Raw genomic sequence first — 23,651 nt, forward strand, 5'->3', positions numbered from 1 at the left:
CCGCTCATCTCTACTTCTAATACACTGTATTTAAGTTCATAAATACTTATGTTCATATAAACGTCTGACAGTTTGATGGGTTAATCAGTGAATTTTAGGGTTGAAGCAGAGGGGCACTGCACCCTGTGCCAGCCCCACCCCTAAACACGTTACCTCATGATGTTATGCAGAGGGGGCAGGGTCACAAACATCAGGAAGTACAGCACTGCATCCACAGGACACCCTGGGCAGCTCTGCAAAAGAGATACTGACTGCAGGGTACCATTCCAGACACCCTGCAAGCCAAATGCATGGAATGTGGGGCAGTGACGGTGCAGCCTCCCGGTCCCTGTGCCCTGAATGACGGCACTGCTTGCAAACCCCTCCCTGTGTTCCTGGTGAATTTAATCACAGATGCAATACTGGATTAACAACAGAACAGCCCACTCACATATATGAACTAGAGTTTGTGTGTGGCATAATGTGAACTGGGGGCACTACAGTGTGTTCAACACATTGGTGGTGCTGGGAGTATTTGCACACTATACTTTTTAATATGACCACCAGCATATCTTATTGACAATTTTATTGGTAGGGGCCCTACAAGTTAGTTGCCCTGGGACCACCCACAAATCTTAATCTGGCCCTGCACAGATGCATATTACTTAGAAAGAATAATACAAGCTTTACTACACAGACAGAGCTCTCTTCTGTCTGAGAACCCTTAGTGAAAGGTTATTTCTTTCTACCTCCCCATCTTTCTCACAATGAGAGACTGCACTTGGGGCTAATTGGTGACTGGCTCTTGACAATTACACTTGAAAACTGAAGATGCCTCACTCCCTCTACATGGATTATACAAAGGCTGCTGAAGTCTTTAGCTATTTTTGTGGAGTGTGAGATAACAGGCTTGTATCAGAGTTAGATGCACTTTGCGGCTAAGGCCCGTATTCATTTAGACGCGAAAAGTCTGAAACTTTTCGCCTATTGTACTTTCCGCCGCATTCGCCTGATTGAGACGCAAATTCACGGCATGCACGTCCCCGTGATTCGCCATATTCAATTGCAGAACAGGCAAAAACGCAAATAGGCGAATGCAGAAAGTACTGATTAGATTGGGGGAATTAGTCTGTACCCCAAAATAAGATGCACTGACACTGGAAATCATTACAGATGTGTACTAGTATGCTTAATAAATTGTGGTAAAAGCTATCTAATAGGAAATTTGTAAAAGTGGTGAAGAATGGTATTAAACAGTATTTTTTGGTGAAAATAAATAAGCAGAGTTAGCCACAAACATGAGATGTGACAAAGTGTTAAAAGCAACTCAAACAATAAGCAATTGTAAATTGTACATTTTTTAAAGGTCCACACTAATAAACATGTTATCAGTCTTTGCCTTCCCAAACTGTCCAGGAATGATGATGTTCGTCCATGTAAGATGACGTTTAGCCTCTTTCTGAGTTCCGTTTTTTTGGAGGGAAAAATCCGAACTCAACGTGCAAACTCGAACCTATCCGAGCCTGCACATCCCTAATTTAAATATAAATATATATATATATATATATATATTAGGGATGTGCAGGCTCGGTTCTACTCGGTTCCGTTCGGGTGTTTTTACCGAATCCTATTGGCTATCCAAAACTCGTGACAGCTGATACCCAATAAGATTCGGTAAAAACATCCGAACGGAACCGAGTAGAACCGAACCAGCTCACCCCTAATATATATATATATATAATATATATATATATTATATATCTATAATATTGCTCCACTCCCAGTAGCTCCACCCACAGTTCCTGAACCTATTTTTCCAGAAAAATAACCCTGAGTATAGATGTTGCAAAAGTCACAAATTGGGACATAAAGCCTCAGAGTGCAGATCAAGTGTATCAAGGGGCACCTTATCACCTAAACGTGACAGCAGGAAAGACTCAGCATTAAATGTAGCAGACAGCCATTTAGTTGTAATGAAAGTAGGTTTAAGTCATTAAAGCCGTGTGAGCCAGTAAACAGGGGAATAGGAGACAAGGTCCTCAGTGCCACAAAACTTGGGACAATTACAGTACATCACAGACATTGATTATTTACTATTTGTGCCTGATCTAGGAACTCATTTAATTGCCAGTAGTGCACTGGAGAAAAGAGGCTACAGAGTCCAATTTGCAACAGTTCTGTGTGTTGTGTACAACCAAATAAGGACTGTAATTGCTGCAGCAACCCAGTGCCCACAACGCTAAACCCTAGACATAGTAAAATGTTGTGCAATGGTAGCTACTGAATCCAACCAGTCAATGCAGCTATGGCACAGAAGACTATTACATATAGGGTACAATTATATACAGAAGCCTCTTGATGGAATGGTGACTGGGTTGTCAGTAAACAATCCTGAAAGACCAGCATGTGAAAGCTGCATGAAAGGTAAACACGTTGCACCTTTCCAAATTCTGCATCCAGAGCAACAGTGCCATTGGAGTTAGTGATGTCTGTTGTTCAATGGAGGTAGAATGCAAGAGTGGGAAAGCAAACTTCATGACACTCATCGATGAAGCTACGAGGATGACATATGTTTAATTTCTATTGAACAAAACTGAAGTAACAGACTAAACAAAAGTCAAGTAACACACATGTTCATAGAGTATAAAAGACTTGTACAGAACCAAGCAGGTCTGAAAGTAAAGGTACTAAGATCTGACAATGGAGGAGAATATGAAAACAGAGATCTAGGGGTCTATTTACTATGCAGTGTTAGGAGACAGAGTAAAAAGTGATAAGGTGCCAGCCAATCAGCTCCCAACTGCCATCTCACAGGCTGTGTTTGAAAAATGACAGTTGGGAGCTGATTGGCTGGCACGTGAAGCAACCGGGAAGCCGACTGCCTATATACCGGCAGCCGGCTTCCCGACTGTCTTATCCCGGCAAAGGTGAAATGCCGGGCGTCTAGATGTAGACGCCTGCATTTCCCAGATGCCGGGAGAGCGGCGCCTGGCATCACGATCGTAGTGATGCCGGGCACCGCGAACGGACAGCCTTTTAGGTTTAGGGCTCCCGGGGGGGACTTAGGGTTAGGCACCCCCCCGGGAGGGTTAGGGTTAGGCTAGGGGGAGGGAGGGTTAGGATTAGGCACCCCCGGGGGGGACTTAGGTTTAGGCACCCCTAAGGAGGGTTAGGGTTAGGGGGGTTAGGTTAGTGGATACTTACCTATCCACGATCGGGATTTCCAGCGCTGTCGGGCTTCCGCTGCGTCGCACTCTGCTCCTGTCGGGCTGCCGCTGACGGGAATCAAACCGCCGGCCATGCGGCCGGCTGTATTTCATACCCGTTCCGCTGGCACCTTATCACTTTTCACTCTGTCTCCTAACACTGCTTAGTAAATATACCCCCTAGCCATCCATTTTAAAAGAGATTACATACTACATCAGCTAACTATTGCTTATTCACCAGAACAAAATTATGTGAGTTAAAGAGTAAATAGAACCATAGTTGAGAGTACTAGAGTTAAGCTGTATGATGCAGGTTTTGACAAAAGATTTTGGGCAGAAGTAGGGTAAATAGCTGTTTATCTAAAAATTCAAACACCTACAGTGGCAGTCAAAGACAAGACACAATTAGAAGTGTAGACAAGCAAAAGACCAAGGGGTATATTTACTAAAGTGTGGGTATATTTACTAAAGTGTGGGTTTTTAGAAGTGGAGTTGTTGCCCATAGCAACCTATCAGATTCTACCTATAATTTAGCAGACATAAATGGAGGTACCCATAGTGAATCCCCATGTCTGGACATCTTTAGGGGGGTCCCAGGCACATTTCCCGAAAATTCCTGGTTTTTTTCATAGATGAAAGATCATTTAAAAAAAACAGGGATCCTTTTTCGATTACCTTTAGCAGGTGAAAAAAAGTGCAGAATTGGGGTTTAGGGGTTAAAAAAAATAGCCTGCACCCTTGGGAATGCCCCCTTAAAATGAAATGTGTCCTGGCAGGTGTTTTCTAGAATAAGCTATTAGCGGCAGGTGCTTTTTTGCAGAATTTTTAAAAAATTAGTTAAGGGACTTAAAAATATGCTAGTACCCATTTTCAGGTACCCCAAATTTGATGGGAACACTTTTAAAAACTAAAAAGAAAAAGCTAAGTGCTCTTCTGCATCACTTCTTCAAAGTCGGGAAAAAAACACCTACCGCGACTATTTAAAAGCCCGACTTTCTTTTGCAGGCAAAAACGGGGGTACCCATAGTGATCCCCCAGGTCTGGACATCTTTAGGGGGGTCCTACAATTATTTCCAAAACATTCCCGTATTTTTTCACCGATCAAAGTTTCGCCTGTTCCCGATTTCCCCTAGTTTGGAATTGAATACGGGGGAAAGCGGGCACATGCGCGATACTTTTCCGCCTGGAAAACAGGCGAAGGAGGCGAAAAGTCCAGCAGGTGAAAAGTCTGGACTTTTCGCCTCATTGAATACGGGCCTAAGTGTAAATTAGATATCTTTAGTCCAGAGGAAACCGTCAACATTACTATCATACATTACTCTGTCAGGAAGCTCATAGGGAATACCTTAGTTAGGGGTCAATTCATCATCGGAGGCATATGACTCCCGATGATGAAGTATCCACCTCACCATGGGGGATTCTTATCACCAGAGGAATTCATCATTGCTCCGGTGCGGGAACAGCTGCTCTGAAAAGTAGCTGTCCCTGCGATCAGTAGCACTGCTACAGAAGCAGCGTTACTTACCTCTTCCTGTTGCATGTGCAAAGCCACTGCGGAGGTACTGAGGAGGCGGCGGAGGGATCTGCTCTGATCCCTCTTCGCATGCCCAGAACTCCTTCCCATAGGAAGTAGCGGGGCTCCAAGAACAAGTGATATCTGAAGATGGAGTTTGTTCTCGCAGGCAAACTCTGAACACTTTAAGTTTTGGAGTTTGCTGAATATCAGGTGGTCATATCGGACCCATGATGATGAATGACCCGTTACCTTAAACCTGCGGAAACTAGCATTTCCGCATATGTAGTGCACCAATTTAGTTATGATGAATAGGCCCCTTAGTGTGTATCATGTATCCAGTGAAAACAATGTTGCTGACATGTTGATAGAAAGTTTGATTTCTCATATCTTGAGTGTTTTCTTACAGGAATGAGGACTGGAACATATGTGAATGTTGATGTTTTCATTATGTTGTATTGCATAACCTCCTTTGTGCCTTAATACAGGTGGGGCTTCAAAAGTTGTGTTATGATCACAGTGTTTATGTAATGAAAAGCAGTCTTGAGCGAGGAGGAGTGTTGGATGAGAAGCACTGCCTCCATCCATTTTAATCAGAGCCGGCAGTCTCTAGGACCCACCGCAGCTCTGTCAGGAGGCCTGACCTCCGATATGTCCTACAGCACGTCTTTCTCCTGCCAGGGTGTATGCTCCGTTTTCACTTGGTGCACTACACTGCTATTCTCAACGCGTTTTTCTCTTTGGCATCCATGTTAAACGGATGTTCCCTGAGACTCTCCCCAGCATTACAGCCATTCAAAGCACCATAGTTGTTCCAAACAACCTGTACTACCACTGCTTGTCTAGTGGAGCACAGCGCCACACACCTCTAGGGTGTATGCTCCAATTCCACATGGCACACTACAATACCCAGTATACTTAATTGCTCCAGGCTGCAACTAAGCTGTTTTACATGTGGACTAACCGCCACCATCATCTTTGCTGGGCTCTTCACCAATCCAGCACACACCATCAATACTCCCAGGACTCAGAGTAATGTTAAGAACCTCAACCAGAGGTTATGGACCCAGTGTCCTAACCCTGGTCACTCTGCTAATATGTAATCCTGCTAATAAATTGCAGCAAAAGTGGTTATACTATATTTGCATAATCTAGTGTATTAAGCGAATCATACCTGGCCTGCGGCTATCATTATCATCAGATTGCAATTTTCACTCTGTTCCGAGCATCCCACTCCAAGCAGGGGCATTTGTGCTTGTTAGGTGGCTATCTTTGGGTCTACACTCTCTTATGGTATTTTGGACTGGGTCTACACTCTCTCTACAACCACATTAAATCATGGACTAAGGTTATCATGTTAATACTTTAGGGCAGGGATTCCCAACTACTAATTCCTCAAGGCACACTAACAGTCCAGGTTTTATGGATAGCCATACTTGAGCACAAGTGACTTAATTAGTACTTCAGTTATTTTTATTTAACCATCTGTGCACAATCATGGATATAACTAAAACCAGGACTGTTAGTGTGCCTTGAGGACCGAGGTTGGGAATCACTGCTTTAGGGAGTAAAATGGCTGCAGTGTGAACTCTGTTATCATTGGGATACTGTATGTTGTGCTGCATGTTGGTAAGCTTTACTTCATAAATTCATAGTTTATAGTTACTTTAAAATGTTCATTTTACAAGCTTAATGAAAACTTTACAAGAATCAGAAAACTGAACAAAGCAAATAGACATTCCTAATACTTAAATATATGGATTAGCCATGTTAAATGTCAGAAAATGTACCTTTTTGATAATTCCACAAGATGGCGCTTGTTATCCTTTTCTACAGGTCTGCATAGCAATTTCTGTTACTGAATTCATTAGCAAATATGGAACAATACTCTGCCCTCCAAAACGCTAAAAAAATATACTGCACCTGTTTTCCTATTCACTAATCATAAAGTTGAAATAATAGTTTTGGGGGGAGGGTCAATAAAGGTATGCTATTCACATTTAGGGGCCTATGTATCAAGCAGTTTTTCCATAAAATTATGCAGAAACTTTTTTTTTCCCCATAAAATTATGCAGAAACTGCAGTTTATGCCTAATTTTATTTATTGTAGTTATGTTATAAAAGCACATTGCAGGATATTTCACAGAAATCTCCGGCAAAGTGCTAATTAGTGCTGAAAATTGCAGTCCCCATTATTATCAATGGGGACTATGATCTGACCCCTATGTACTAAGCTCCAAAAAGCAAAGCTTTTAGGAGTTTGTACCCGGTAGTTTGCACCATTTTCAGAATGTGTAACTGTAAACTGCTTTAAGCATATAGACGATCCAGGTTCAGAAGAGAGATCTTTCTTCCGGAAGCTGATACTGGGCCTGATTCAGCAAGGAACACAAGGCCTGATTCAGAGCTGAACGCTCTGACCAGAGCGCTCGCTCTGAATCAGGGCCCTCCTCCATGAAAATGGAGCGGCCTCCTGGCCGCTCGTATAGCTGTGGGTGACCACCCACAGCATATGTGAGCGGCCAAAAAGATGGTCGCGATGGTCTTGACCATCGCGACCATCGGACTTGCGACGGAGACCCTGCGGTAGAGTCTCCCTGCCACAAGCCCTGGAGTGATTTTGGCTCTATCAGAGCCAAAATCACTCTCACTGACATCACTAGTGATGTCAGTGGGGCCGGCTTCAGACGGTAGGCGTTCCCATGAGAACGCTTCCGTCTGGCAGGCACGCCCACCAAAGGGGGCGTGCTGTTAATCAACATCGACAGCACGCCCTATTTGGTGCGAGACCCGGAGCTATAGAAAGCCCGTCGCTGCCCGGATCTCGCACATGCGCACGACGGAGCTCCCTCCATCGTGCGCATGTGCAGTGGGGAACATCGACCCGCTTGCGAGCGTACTGACGCTGACGAGCGGGTCTGAATGACCCCCACAGTTGCTAATACGCATGCAAACAGACAATTGTTGCTATCTGAGCATGCCTATGCATTGCAGTGTGCGTGAACCAGCCATTGCATTAGGGACTGCGATCGCAGTGACTATGCAGACCCATCGCAGAGTGATTGACAGGAAGTGCCATTTGTGGGTGGTGACGGAGGGAGGTGGTCGGCAAAACGCAGGCATTCCAGTGCATTTCAACATTGTTGCAGGGGCGTGCATAAATTATCTACTGCAATTCCCTACACAGCCTGAGGCCTGATAGCGTGCGCTGAAGTTAGCAATTTCTGAGTAAGGTCAGAGCTTGTGTAAGTGTGTGTGAGGCTGCGATGGTACCCGATTGTACTGATGTTTTCGCAGTCTTGCTAAACATTACGGATGTGTGTAAGGTAAAGTGGGCGTCCTTATGTTGTGCTGAGGCGGCATAGCGATCACAATGAATTATCATACTAACGCAGTTGAACTGCGTGCGTAAACACTATTGCATTCACAGTTGCGATCCGTAGTGAATCAGGCCCACTGTGCGCATGTGTAGTATCATTCTCCACGGGAGAAGTCTTTCACCTCTGTGAAAGATTATATGCCGAGGGTATAACTTGTGGAGACAGTGGTTACTGCAACCGTTGTCCCTGCGAGTTCCCCTTTGTACATAGCGGGTATATTTTCATTAACAATGAAAATATCCCTGGCGATATGGATAGATAATAATCGCGGCAGTTCCATGATTATTAGTACATAGAACCCTTAAGCTGGGTAACACTGGAGTGATGTTGGCACAATATGTAGTTTCCAGCCGAGCGACATATCGGCAGCATCTGTCACTGTGTACGGGCAATATGCGCACTCCCACAGACCCTTGCTTCATCGTCTGGTTGGCCGTGCTGTAGTCCAACCAGATGATATCATAAGCGGCCCCACTGCAGGTAATGAAGGATGGAACAAGGTATCGTTCCATCATTCATTACCTCGTTCTGATGTGTACCCAGGAACCAAAATGTCGGCCTGTCGGACCAACATATCAGCTGTGTACATATCACTCAGTGTGTACCCAGCTTTAGTCTGAATGTATTGCACGAAGATATATGTGATAGGTAAAAATCCTTCAACAGAATGAAAACAATAAAGGGAAATATACCACATGCAATGTGTATTTGTCATCTATATGATGGCACTGCTCGCACACCCCTAGCTATGGCCCTGGTGCTGTAGTACAATGTAGTTAAAGTAAAGTTTTAGTAGTAAGTTACATGGTCTCATCAGCAGAACCATCTGGTAGTCCCTCAACACTGCTTTGGGATGGCTGGATACCTAACAAACTTCTTTAGATAAGCTGAGTGGCCGCCGCCAACAAGGAATGAATTAGATCTTAATTTTGCTCCAGGCTGCCAACTGTGTGGAGTCTCCCCAAGTCATAGCACCCTGGGCTGCAGCCTAATTAGCCTAATGATAAGTGAAGTGTCAAGTTTGTCACTGCAGTAGTCCAAGGGCGGGATGTACTGCCATTTTTAGAGTGTTGACCACATACCCATATGAACCAAGCTCTGGCATGCGATACTTTCCAGAGCTTGGATCCGATGGGCAATGGCATCTATCGATGGCGTCATTACACAATACATGCCTATGGGCTTCTCTTCGCATTCTTCACCGAGAGGGATCCAGTTGGATCCCTCCCAGCATGCCATGTGGCGCGTGCATCATACGAAGCAGAGAGGGATTTCTGGATTATAAACCTGGAAGTCCCCTCTTCGCAAAGGACAGCCCTTTAACTGCAATTCTAGGTAAATACCGACGTTATTAATGCAGGTATGTATCCAATAAGTGGTGGGATGCACCACATCTAAAATGTTAAACCGACACTTTTGTTCTTGCACGATATTTAGAAGGGCAGTGCTTTTACTAGCCGTGTATTGCTAGTAAAGGCACTGCCCTTTTAATTGGGCATGAAACACACACAAAAGGGTAGGGTTTTACAACCTGACACTTAGTAAATAAACCCCAAGATGTAATTTAACATTTTTACTATTCACATTCAAACAAAACTTTTAAAGATTCCAAAGTATGAGCTAAAATACAGCTGAATTGTAGCAAATAGAATTCTAGGGATTCATAAACAACACTCGCACTCTAAATTAGGTCACTGCCCGATTGTTTAGAAAATCAGTCCTTATTTAAAACTCCTAATCACATTTTTAATGCATGCCACAACGCAGACATATACTAAGCTTTATTGTATACAGTATGCAATCTCCAGATGTTTTAGGGATTTAAGCATTCTTTAAACTCTCCACCCTCAGCTTTGATATTTAATGGACTTCTGCATACATAGAACTTCTACGGTGAATCCAAAGATATGTTATTTCCCTCAGCCCCTTGAAACAGCAGGTTAATCAAACCATTATACTTGTACATTCTAGTAAACTATTGGGATTGCATATATATATGCTTGGGGATATTCAGACATTAGCAGCTTTTACTTCTATAATTAAATAATCTGAGCTACTTGTTTCAACCAACCAGTGGAAAATGAGGAATGCACACACTGTAAAAAAAAACTTTTTAAGACTATTATGTTGCCAAGCAACATAGATTGTGCCTCAGGACACAAAACACCAGCAACATTGTTAACCAGGGACCACACATTCTGAACAGCTCCAGAAAGCATGAAACCCACTTGGAACATGTCGATATACATTACTCACACATGGATTACTTTCTTGCTCATAAACAGCAAAGTAGGTTCACAAAAATATGTGAAATGTTTCAGTTCCCACCAGCCAGCATACAATGGTATCAGTAGGATGACCATAATGTCTTCTGGCTGCACCAGTGCACTTTAATAGTGTCATCACTAGATGGGAAACCTTCAAAGGATGATCTTAGACTCATATAGATTAAAGCAAATCTTAATGTTCACACAGATATGTGCTTAACCAGATTTATTTAATAATGCCTCCATCTCATAAAATCATGCTCTAAATTACTCAGCCACTCGGGGAAGTTATCAGATGACACACTAACCTACATTTTTGACCTATGGCAATGTAAATACCAATTGGCAGTGTGGGGCATTAGGTGTTCCCATCGGTAATAACCTATAAAAGCAACACGACATTTGCCAGTACATAATTATCCTAGATACAGTACTAGATGTTAGAATGATGTATATGCTATATTGTTATTAGCAGATGAATATGATTACACACTTCCAGACTGAAACATTTTTTCAAATTTACTATATTTATATTAAACTGTATGAGAGTCATCAAGTGCCCACATTTTTTAGGATGGTTTTCAGATCAGTTCTAAACTTAAAAAATGTAAATTAAATAAATAAATTCTCAAACAATATTATATAGCATATTGAATGTTCAAATAAAAAAAGGTTAAAAAATACTTTAAAATTTTGAGCCATTTAGTCTCGAACAAGCAGGTAAGGCAACATTTTATTGTTTACTTTAATGACTTTTAACTGTAAGCTTTGAACCATGGTGGTTGAACCAAAAAACAAATTTTTATATTTTTGAGATTAGTTTGACCAAAAGTCCAGAGATAATTACACTAAATGAAAATTACATTGAGAAGGATAGGACACACAGGTGAAGCAGAACTGGTGTGTTGTACTGGAAGTGTGCAATAAGTCATTGCTTTTTCAGCATACTCATCTTCAGGATGAAACACCATAATCGCTCACAAGGACACAGCAACACCATTCAACACTGGCCTTAGACTCTCCATTTTGAGCTTTTCTATTTAAAACAGGCCTCACTTTTGTAAATTCAACAGGCAAGGTAACAAAGGAATTAGAGAGCTAAAAGTACATATATAACTTATTGACAGTTATAAATTAAATATTTGTAAAAACATTACATATATGTTCTAAATTCAATTACCGGTATTACTTAATAGAAATTATTTTAAAAAATCCAATATAAATTTAATTATGTACAGAAAACATGATAATGTAAACTGGATATTTTTTTTTAAATATGAATATATTTGACAAAGTCAGAAACTAGATGGCAATTAGAGGTTGATTTTTAATACATGAAACTACTAAAAAAAGGGTAATACATTGATTAGACTTATTCTTGATTTATTGCTGTTTTATTTAAATTGTTTTATACTAGTTTTAGCATGTTTTCTTTGGTGCAATGCACTTTAAATTGACTTTACCTTTTAATAGCAATGCAGCGTATCCATAGTTTAGGACATGGCCATATACCAAATCAGTTTACTAAATATTCTGCCAAATACTGAATTAAATGTGTATTACTCGTTATATAGTCAAACTCTGCAGACAAGGGCTAACTAATACGTTTTGTAATTTTAACTCCAGGAAACAGTAACATTGGCCTGTACTGTACACTAAACCAAGATCAGAATTAGGATTTGAATTTGGGCATTTATTTAGTGTTGTACGTTTTAGCATTTATTATTTTACAAGTTTATAAAATGTTGAGTGTGCAAGTAGTTGCTCAAAATGCAACTGCTCAAAAAGCATGTAAACCGGATGAAACCCAGTATGATCAATATCTGTGCAGATATTCATTTCATATAGACCAAGATCTGATATTTTCCCAGATTGCACAGTGTAGATCTTCTGAAAAAGCCACTATAGTTTATTTTTAAAACTATTCCTGCTTGACTAGTCTAATACTACTACTAATAAATATATAATATACTACTAATAAATAAATATATATTATATATATATATATATATATGCACGCATTAACACTGTGAACATCTACACAGCATATAGTTATTATATAAGATTACTATATTTAACAATATGAAATTTGTGAACAAGATAGTTCTTTGAAACACCAGATGAATTCACAACTTTTGTAACCATATGTGAAAATCACAATACTTTTGGATACAATAATAGAAATTTGTCAAGATTAGAGGTAATCACACAAAGTTGAAAATTCTTCAGTATTACTGATGTACGCAATGTGTAAAAAAACTAATGAGTTTTTCACAAACCATATTAATCAATTTTAGATTCACAACAAATTACTTTGTCATAAGCATCTAAGGGCATGATTCAGAGTTGTATGCTTTTAACATCTCTGCTGCATCTTTGGATGCAGCAGCGATGCTAAAATAGGCTAATGCCTCAGGAGTTGTCTTGTGTAAATAGACGCTTCGCTCCATCTTCTGTGATCCACTGCTGTGTCTGAGGACCCAGCCATTACAACACTTGCATGAACATCGGCCATTTGAATAAAACTCAAGAGCGATCTTGCAGACACTTATTGGTACATGTGCAGCACAGATCCTGCGCATGCGCCAATTGGCCACCATCGGAGTTGTATGCAAACCATCGGATTTGCTTAAAACTCTGAATCAGGCTCTATTTGTAATAAGACAGAACCTACAAACTTGATTGATGGTGAATTTGTAAGTACAATACAGGGTAATATGTATCAACATTTAGTGAAGGTTAGTTTCACCACTGTACTGACTGCATATTTTGCTGCTACATGCAGAAAGCCAATGCTACAGTAGCTGCATGCTGCGCTCTTATCTTACTCTTAGCAGTTGCTGTATTGTTGTTTTTACCCACTACATACAAGTAATGTTTATTCTCTGCTATATCTGAAAACATTTTTTGGCTTGACATTTTTGTATTACAATATATTAAAACTATTTAATAAACTTAGTTTGACAACAATAATTACTTTGATTAACATCAATTTAGTAACAGTATTAGTATTAGTTTAAATTAGTTTATTCGTGCCCACTTAAATAAAATGCCATTTTGCTAATTAAAAACCAGTCATTAGTTTAGTTATTTAAAAAAAACAAAAAAAAAACTGGAATGCCACAAGTAATAACATAATTGTCTTGATACATAATAATGATGTAGCCCTAAAAATAAAAAAATAAATAAATGGTGAAAGTGAGTGATGATAAAGTGAGGCAATAAACAAGGTAAATAAAAGCACAAGAACACTTGTCAGAAAAGCTCATGCAAAACAGAGAGTTTCTAAGATCTGGAAACATTGATTAGCATTACCTTCCTTTTCTTGATATCTAGCTCTTACCTTTTTGACGTCCCTGACCAAATGGTATAAGGTATTTGATGGCCCATGCCTCTGAAATAGAGTAAAATTTAAAACACACTGTAACTTATCTGAACACCAACTATAAAAACATACATGCCAATATAAGTATTTAAATGGTTCAGCCTTGCCCATAGACTTTACAGTAGCTGCTTAGGAAAAATAGAGAATGTAGGAGCACCAAAGAGTGAGCAGATCTATTCCTAAAATGCTGTACTATTCACTAAAGTGAGCACAGTCAATCAAAGTCAGTATAGAAACTTTAATCAGAAAATAAACTCTATAATGTTTTCTTACTGAGACAACAGGGTCAGGTGTGTATCTAGGGGTCCAAGCGTCCCTGGCAAACTAAGGGACTGTCGCCCCCCTCCGTTTACTGCTTCTACTGGATAAAAAATAACTCTCACTGGGGATAGTTTAATTCACACACCTGTAGAAATAGGGAGAATTATTTTTTTATTTCTCATTTTAATATATATATCTTTTATAGAACTTACTCTATTGCAAACCACTATTTATTAATTTATGCAAAAAAACACAGGAAATGATTTAAAAAATTGCATCATAAACAAACAAAATGCATTATAGGTAAAATATTTTACATATATTCAAATTGAGCCATCTATACTAAATTATGCTTATTAACAACTGATATTACACTCCACCATATAACTCACTGGAATGACAGCCCACATGGGTCCTTTCTAACTTACCACATAAAAATAAAGACAGTGCATAAGCATCATGTCCTACTCCAAACATGGGTATATCCTCAACCTATAAGGATCATGGGCAATCACCCATACTGAGTATAAGATAAATTGACAACACTTACACTGGGGGTAGTTTAATTTACACGCCTGTGGAAATAGGGAGACAATAATATATATATATATATATATAATATATATATATATATATATATATAGTTTTTTTTTTCAGTTATAACACTTACTACATGCAAAGCACTGTTTATTCATTTCTATGTGTCAACAACACAGGAAAAGAGGGCATCAATAACAAAAAAGAAAAGAAGAAAAAGAGGACTCTTTTTTCTGGGGGCACTCTACAAAGTTAAAACATAACTTTTATTGAGATCCTGTACTAGATCTAAACTGACTAACAACAATGAAACACTGTGAGGACACACATATAACACAACATAGTTAAAAGGAGATGTATTCCTCTCGATGGGATACCCCTTCCCCTTCCAAAATCTTATTGTATATTCATTAGCTTTATGAACATGAATCTTGCTAGATTTTCATTGAGATAGACAAATTTATGAAAAGCATCTGTATAACCAAATGGAGTTATAATCTGCTTTTGATCACATGTCCGTCGGCAGAGGTGATCATTGAGAGTTACCTTCTCCAAATACAGATGATGAAAAGTTATACCTGCATCTGCTGTCAGTCCCCAGAGATGGGACTGATGAGAGTACAGAAAGATTAGTTCAGAAATTTAGGTATAAAGAAGGGGGTTTATACAAAAGTTAGGAATATATACAGACAAATATTAGTGAGCAGTTGGATTATATATATAAAAAAATGAGAATGCAAAATATATCCAATAATCCAATTGGCCAAACAATACGGTATAGTAAAGTAACAAGTGCACAAGGAGTCACACAAATAGATATCTGTATATGAAAAACACCTCAAATTTGCACTGGGGTGTCTCTTGTAATCACATTAAAACATGGTATAGCCACCAATATACACAAAAAAACACATACACATATTAGGAGAGCTATATGAGTCCTCCGACTTGTAGGGTGAAATATTTAAACAAAAGTATCAACTATTTGATGAATTATAATAGTTGTATATCGAGATAGTTATTGCAAAAATTCCAAATCAAATAACAATTTGTCCTCTGATAACAGAAATTATATATATATATATATATATATATATATATATATATGTCAGAGAAAAATCCTGTATAGTATCTCTCCCTCAAAATTTTCTATACACATTAGGGCTGATATTCTAATAACATATTTCTATAATACACTTTTCACATGAGCTGTAGGGCATGTTATTGAGACATAAGAAAAGAAGGTGAAAGAAGAAAGTCTCTGTTCCATACAAATCCTGCAGTGTTATCAAGGCATGTGCAAATAATCACAGTGAATGCCAGATAAAAAAACTGCTGGCAGTCCTACTTGGAGACATAGACTTATAATCCATTTTAGGCAGATATGGGGGAGCGATTCCCTTGGTGAGGATAATCCTCACTATCTGCGCAGGATTATAATGGGAAAAAAGATTTAGAGTGTACAATACCAGTGAATGAACATGCCCGTATCAGCCTTGAATGAAGGAGCTTATTCAGTGTGGTAAGGGTCACCGTGTGCACATATCGGTGTAATCCCTTTCTTGTAACCTGGACAACGCGCGTTTCACCCTGCGGCTTCTTCAAAGTCCGTGTGTTACCCTCGTGGATTGCCGGCTTTTATCCGGAAGCGAGCGCTTCATGTCCTACGTGACTACACATCACCTAGCAATCAGGGCCCTTGTCACAAACGGAGGCTGGTGCGTACACAGTCTCACAGATTTCCACGTGACAAGGGAATAGCCCCTGCTTGTCATAAAAGTGGGCTGGATTTAGCTCCATTGCTACCTAGTTTTTAGGAATCCCCTGACTCGTCATGTCCAGGGGCGGGGTTTAATTAGATACGAGTGTTGAAATGTATTCGTTCTCTCAGAAGGTTATATTGGAGCTCTATCAACATACATTATGCACAGAGCTGAATGTGTACATACAGAGGAAAAGTAAATAAACGACTGTTGCAATAATAGTAAGGTATATATTAGTTAGATCGATTCTATAAGAGCAAATTAACTTAAATGGATATAAGGACACAAAAATAGAATTAGAATTATAATGAAGGATAAATAGTATATATAATATAGTAATCTTCTATTCCCCATAAGAATAAGCCAGACAAGGAATAAGAAGGAGAGGAGGGAGGGGGAAGGAGGGAGGGAGGGGGGGGGGAGGGGCGGGCGGGGAAAAAAAGTGGGAAAGGGAAAGAACAAGTGGATTTGTATGAGTATGGTTGTTATGGGCAATGCATATAGTTATATATACATATACATACACATATGCACATATATATATATATCGACACACACACACACATACATAAAGCGAAAACATATATCATATGATTAGGAAAAGAAAATATGTCAATGTTTATGTAATTCATAACTATTAGTGACATAGTAGATTAAATAGGAAAGGAAAAAAGAGAAAAAAAATATATATAAGGTTTATGGTCCCCATAGGCACTCACGGATGATGACATCTAATCTAGTCACAGGAAGGCTCGAAAATTGATATTTTCATTTAGGCCATGAGGAGTAAGTGTTTGTAAAGTAAATATCCATTCACTTTCCTTACGTAATAGCGCTTGCATCATATCTCCTCCACGAATGCCCAGACTAATTTTCTCCAGGCCATATACACTAATCACATTTGGTTGACCATTATGTTTAAGAGAGACATGTCTGGCCACTGTTGTAATTTGTCTCATCTTAATCTTGTCAGATTCCACATTTCTAATATTACTGACGTGTTCAAGTTCTCTTTGTTTGAGTTTCCTAGATGTCATTCCTACATATTTTAAACCGCAAATACATTCAATGCAGTATATCACACTACAGGTGTTGCAGTTAATGAATGTCTTAATCTCTAGCCTGTTGTCATATCTATCTTCCACTGTTTCTCTGCTTTTCATATATGTGCAAGCCTTACAGTTGCCACACACATGGGATCCTTTCAATTTCCAAATTTTATTGGAATTTTTCTCAAAATGACTTCGGACAATGGAATCTCTAATGTTTCTGGATCTTCTCCAGCTCATCAACGGTTTAGATGGTAGTTTTTCTTTAAGATCTTTATCCATTAAAAGGATGGGCCAGTTTTTTGCGGCTATGTTTTTAATATCTTGCCACTCTTGGCTAAAATTGCCAACAAAATGCATGACCTCATTTCCTTGTCCTTTGTCCCTGTTAGGGGGAAAGATCAAGTTGTCTTGTTTAACCTGAGAGGTGTGTTTGATTGCCTTCTTAATGGAGCGATGACTGTATCCTCTTTCCCTCAATCTTATGGTAAGTTGCTTGCTCCTTTCTCTGAAAATTCCCTCATCTGAGCAATTTTTCCTTAGCCGAAGGAATTCACCTTTCGGAATGTTCAACAGTATAGGCGGAAAGTGGGAACTGCTGTTGTGCAGAAGGCTATTAGTGGCCGTGGTTTTACGGTAAAGATCTGTTACAACATCTCCATTAATGTTCTTGGTTATTTGTAGATCAAGAAAGGTCACCCTTGTATGGCTCATTTCTGATGTCAGATGTAAATTCATAGTATTGGTATTCAGTACGGTTATGAATTCCATTAGTTTTTCCTTCGAGCCTTTCCAGATCAGGAAAATGTCGTCTATGTATCTAAGCCATAGAATTATATTTACAGTGAATAGATCATTAGTCTCACTGAACACAAATTCCTGTTCCCACCAGCCTAGGTACAAATTGGCATACGTGGGCGCACATGCTGCGCCCATCGCCATGCCCCTAGTCTGTAGGTAGTACCCGCCATTAAATGTGAAATAGTTCTTACTTAACACAAAGTCTAAAAGTTCCAAGATGAAACCATTGAGGTCATCGTCTTCTCTCATACTTAGAAAGTGTTTGACTGCTTTGAGTCCATATTCATGATTAATGCTGGTGTATAAAGATTCAACATCCAAGGAAGCAAGAATCCAATCCTCTTCCATTTTGATCCCCGTTATTTTGCGTAAAACATCTGAGGTGTCTTGCACATAAGATGGGAGACTGACAACAAATTCTCTCAGGTGTAGGTCTATAAATACGCTGGCCTGTTCACTTAAACCACCTATCCCAGAGACAATAGGCCTCCCTGGTGGTTCCTCTTTCTTTTTGTGCACCTTTGGCAACATGTAAAAAGTAGGTATTTTTGGATTTTTGACAGATAGATACTCAAGTTCTTGTATATTAATAATACCTTCCTTATAAGAGCTGTTAATTATCCTATTGTATTTATTGGAGAAGTTCTCAGTGGGATTCAGCAGGAGTCGCTTATAGCAACTCTCATCTGACAATTGTCTAAGAGCCTCTTTTATATAGAGATCCTTAGGCCAGATAACCACATTGCCCCCTTTATCGGAGGGCTTAATAATGACATCATCCCACCTCTTTATCTGTGCTAGAGCTAGTTTTTCTGACTGGTTCAAATTATTTTTGTATGTAGGTCTTGATTTTACACTCTGTAACAGGGTATCCAGATCTTTCAACATCATCTCTCTAAAAACTCTCACTTCAGGACATAAGGTTTCTTGTGGAAAAAAGGTTGATCTTCTTTTACATACCGGTCTCTTGTGAGTACTTGCCTCTTTAGCCTCTCCTGTACTAATGGATCTTAGAGAGTCTAAGGTCTCAATTGCTTCCAACTCTTCGTCTGTCCAGTCAAGAGATATTTCCCCCTTTAGGTCTTGTGAGAGAATCCTCTCTTCTCTGGGATCCAGGACAGTATTTTGTTGGTGATCCATGGATACAGGTAGTGATTCTCTTATCGCATGAAATTTAGTAAGTAGCAGTTTCCTGCATAACAGGTTGAGATCCTTTTCCCACATGAATCTATTAAAGTGCACCGTGGGTGAAAAGGAGAGACCCTTGGCTAGAACTGATTTTTGCGGTTCAGTAAGAGATTTGGTTGAGAGGTTAATAATTCGTAGGTCATCCATTGTCTGTGATATCACTTCCGAAATAGGGGGGACTGTCTCTGGTGCAGTGGCAACTCCCAGAATTCTTGTCCTCTTCCCCTTCTTCTTACTCCTCCTTGGTTTTCTCTTTGATTTTTGTATTTCCCGCCCCTCCCTCTTCCTACCCCTAAAAAAGAGGATGTTGAGGATGATATATTGGGATTGTATCCCGTGGGGTTTCTTAGTATACCGGGAATTTCAGTAGTATCTTCTATGCTTGATAATTCTGCCTCAGATGAGGAGTGGTCGTAGTTTTTACTGTAGTCTAGATTATGACGTGTTGCCCTTTTCCACCTGAAAATATCTCCAGTCATATAATCCTTTTTATCCCTAAGGAATTTGTTCTTTTTTCTATCTACTATTATTTGCTCATAATGTTCCAAATCTTTTTTGTTTTTTTCACAGTGTATTTGAAATTGGGCTTCATTTTCCCATTTCTCCAATTTTCTACCAAGAGTTTCAATTTCTTTTTCCAAAGTTTCTAATGACAGCAAATTATGTTTTATTAGAATGTTCATCAATTCAAATGAACACTTTTGAAGACTATTTTCCCATTCTTCTTTTAACTTGGGAGTGGCAAGGTCAAAGGTAGGAAAATTTTTTGGTCTAAGACCTCTTGGAGATATTTTTTGTTTTAAATAGTTCTCAAGCGTGGTTAGATCCCATGAGAGTCTAATTTGTTTTTGTAAATGATATTTAAGTTTTTGAAGATCCTCATCCCAAGTGGTATTGGGTGTGGAAATAGTTACTGTATTTGGAAAGATAGTATTAATATCCTCTATTATTTTCCGTCTTGTACTCAATTCCTCTTTCAAACTAAATGTAGACATATCCAATGAGAGATGTGTATAATATCTAAATTATTATTATCGATTAGATCTAGTTGTTGAAATATTATAAGTTCAGGTGGATAAAAGAAGTCCACCAAATTATAGTATCTATAGTTACATAGAAACCGTGCTCCCGACCTGAAATCTGACCAAAGTCAGAGAAACTTTAGAAATATAGGTTGTAGAGATGGTCTGGGCACAGGTATAGACAACGCTGTATTGTTGTCATAATATTGTAACCGGAATTAGATAAATTATCTTTGACAGTTATCGTAAATATACTGAAAAAATGTATATGGTGCCGGTGGTGCTCCCCTAGAGTCTGGGATATAACGAAAAAGAAAAGAAGAAAAAGAGGACTCTTTTTTCTGGGGGCACTCTACAAAGTTAAAACATAACTTTTATTGAGATCCTGTACTAGATCTAAACTGACTAACAATAATGAAACACTGTGAGGACACACATATAACACAACATAGTTAAAAGGAGATGTATTCCTCTCGATGGGATACCCCTTCCCCTTCCAAAATCTTATTGTATATTCATTAGCTTTATGAACATGAATAGACAAATTTATGAAAAGCATCTGTATAACCAAATGGAGTTATAATCTGCTTTTGATCACATGTCCGTCAGCAGAGGTGATCAATGAGAGTTACCTTCTCCAAATACAGATGATGAAAAGTTATACCTGCATCTGCTGTCAGTCCCCAGAGATGGGACTGATGAGAGTACAGAAAGATTAGTTCAGAAATTTAGGTATAAAGAAGGGGGTTTATACAAAAGTTAGGAATATATACAGACAAATATTAGTGAGCAGTTGGATTATATATATAAAAAAATGAAAATGCAAAATATATCCAATAATCCAATTGGCCAAACAATACGGTATAGTATAGTAACAAGTGCACAAGGAGTCACACAAATAGATATCTGTATATGAAAAACACCTCAAATTTGCACTGGGGTGTCTCTTGTAATCACATTAAAACATGGTATAGCCACCAATATACACAAAAAAACACATATTAGGAGAGCTATATGAGTCCTCCGACTTGTAGGGTGAAATATTTAAACAAAAGTATCAACTATTTGATGAATTATAATAGTTGTATATCGAGATAGTTATTGCAAAAATTCCAAATCAAATAACAATTTGTCCTCTGATAACAGAAATAATATATATATATATATATATATATATGTCAGAGAAAAATCCTGTATAGTATCTCTCCCTCAAAAATTTCTATACACATTAGGGCTGATATTCTAATAACATATTTCTATAATACACTTTTCACATGAGCTGTATGGCATGTTATTGAGACATAAGAAAAGAAGGTGAAAGAAGAACGTCTCTGTTCCATACAAATCCTGCAGTGTTATCAAGGCATGTGCAAATAATCACAGTGAATGCCAGATAAAAAAACTGCTGGCAGTCCTACTTGGAGACATAGATTTATAATCCAGTTTAGGCAGATATGGGGGAGCGATTCTCTTGGTGAGGATAATCCTCTCTATCCTGCACAGGATTATAATGGGAAAAAAGATTTAGAGTGTACAATACCAGTGAATGAACATGCCCGTATCAGCCTTGAATGAGGGAGCTTATTCAGTGTGGTAAGAGTCACCGTGTGCACATATCGGTGTAATCCCTTTCTTGTAACCTGGACAATGCGCGTTTCACCCTGCGGCTTCTTCAAAGTCCGTGTGTTACCCTCGTGGATTGCCGGCTTTTATCTGGAAGTGAGCGCTTCATGTCCTACGTGACTACACATCACCTACCAATCAGAGCCCTTGTCACAAACACAGTCTCACAGATTTCCACGTGACAAGGGAATAGCCCCTGCTTGTCATAAAAGTGGGCTGGATTTAGCTCCATCGCTACCTAGTTTTTAGGAATCCCCTGACTCGTCATGTCCAGGGGCGGGGTTTAATTAGATACGAGTGTTGAAATGTATTCGTTCTCACAGAAGGATATATTGGAGCTCTATCAACATACATTATGCACAGAGCTGAATGTGTACATACAGAGGAAAAGTAAATAAACGACTGTTGTAATAATAGTAAGGTATATATTAGTTAGATCGATTCTATAAGAGCAAATTAACTTAAATGGATATAAGGACACAAAAATAGAATTAGAATTATAATGAAGGATACATAGTATATATAATATAGTAATCTTCTATTCCCCATAAGAATAAGCCAGACAAGGAATAAGAAGGAGAGGAGGGAGGGGGAAGGAGGGAGGGAGGGGGGGGGGAGGGGCGGGGAAAAAAGTGGGAAAGGAAAAGAACAAGTGGATTTGTATGAGTATGGTTGTTATGGGCAATGCATATAGTTATATATACATATACATACACATATGCACATATATATAAATATCGACACACACACACACTGCCCCAGAGACAGTCCCCCCGATTTCGGAAGTTATATCACAGACAATGGATGACCTACGAATTATTAACCTCTCAACCAAATCTCTTACTGAACCGCAAAAATCAGTTCTAGCCAAGGGTCTCTCCTTTTCGCCCATGGTGCACTTTAATAGATTCATGTGGGAAAAGGATCTCAACCTGTTTTGCAGGAAACTGCTACTTACTAAATTTCATGCGATAAGAGAATCACTACCTGTATCCATGGATCACCAACAAAATACTGTCCTGGATCCCAAAGAAGAGAGGATTCTCTCACAAGACCTAAAGGGGGAAATATCTCTTGACTGGACAGACGAAGAGTTGGAAGCAATTGAGACCTTAGAATCTCTAAGATCCATTAGTACAGGAGAGGCTAAAGAGGCAAGTACTCACAAGAGACCGGTATGTAAAAGAAGATCAACCTTTTTTCCACAAGAAACCTTATGTCCTGAAGTGAGAGTTTTTAGAGAGATGATGTCGAAAGATCTGGATACCCTGTTACAGAGTGTAAAATCAAGACCTACATACAATAATAATTTGAACCAGTCAGAAAAACTAGCTCTAGCACAGATAAAGAGGTGGGATGATGTCATTATTAAGCCCTCTGATAAAGGGGGCAATGTGGTTATCTGGCCTAAGGATCTCTATATAAAAGAGGCTTTTAGACAATTGTCAGATGAGAGTTGCTATAAGCGACTCCTGCTGAATCCCACTGAGAACTTCTCCAATCAATACAATAGGATAATTAACAGCTCTTATAAGGAAGGTATTATTAATAAACAAGAACTTGAGTATCTATCTGTCAAAAATCCAAAAATACCTACTTTTTACATGTTGCCAAAGGTGCACAAAAAGAAAGAGGAACCACCAGGGAGGCCTATTGTCTTTGGGATAGGTGGTTTAA

At 39.1% G+C, this 23,651-nt stretch overlaps 1 protein-coding gene across 2 annotated transcripts in view; it reads right to left on the reverse strand.

Annotated features, from left to right (window-relative positions):
• Positions 1 to 23,651, reverse strand: part of TRPM3 (transient receptor potential cation channel subfamily M member 3) — a 212,994-nt gene that overhangs the window by 122,145 nt on the left and 67,198 nt on the right. For both annotated transcript variants that reach the window (XM_088475711.1, XM_088475710.1), the window contains exon 11: positions 13,689 to 13,739. In XM_088475711.1, coding sequence (XP_088331837.1) covers positions 13,689 to 13,739 — 51 coding nt within the window. The remainder of the gene's footprint in view (positions 1 to 13,688; positions 13,740 to 23,651) is intronic.

The sequence above is a fragment of the Taudactylus pleione genome, unplaced genomic scaffold (assembly GCF_031769625.1).
Source record: "Taudactylus pleione unplaced genomic scaffold, aTauple2 ptg000177l, whole genome shotgun sequence".
NCBI classification, from domain to species: domain Eukaryota; kingdom Metazoa; phylum Chordata; class Amphibia; order Anura; family Myobatrachidae; genus Taudactylus; species Taudactylus pleione.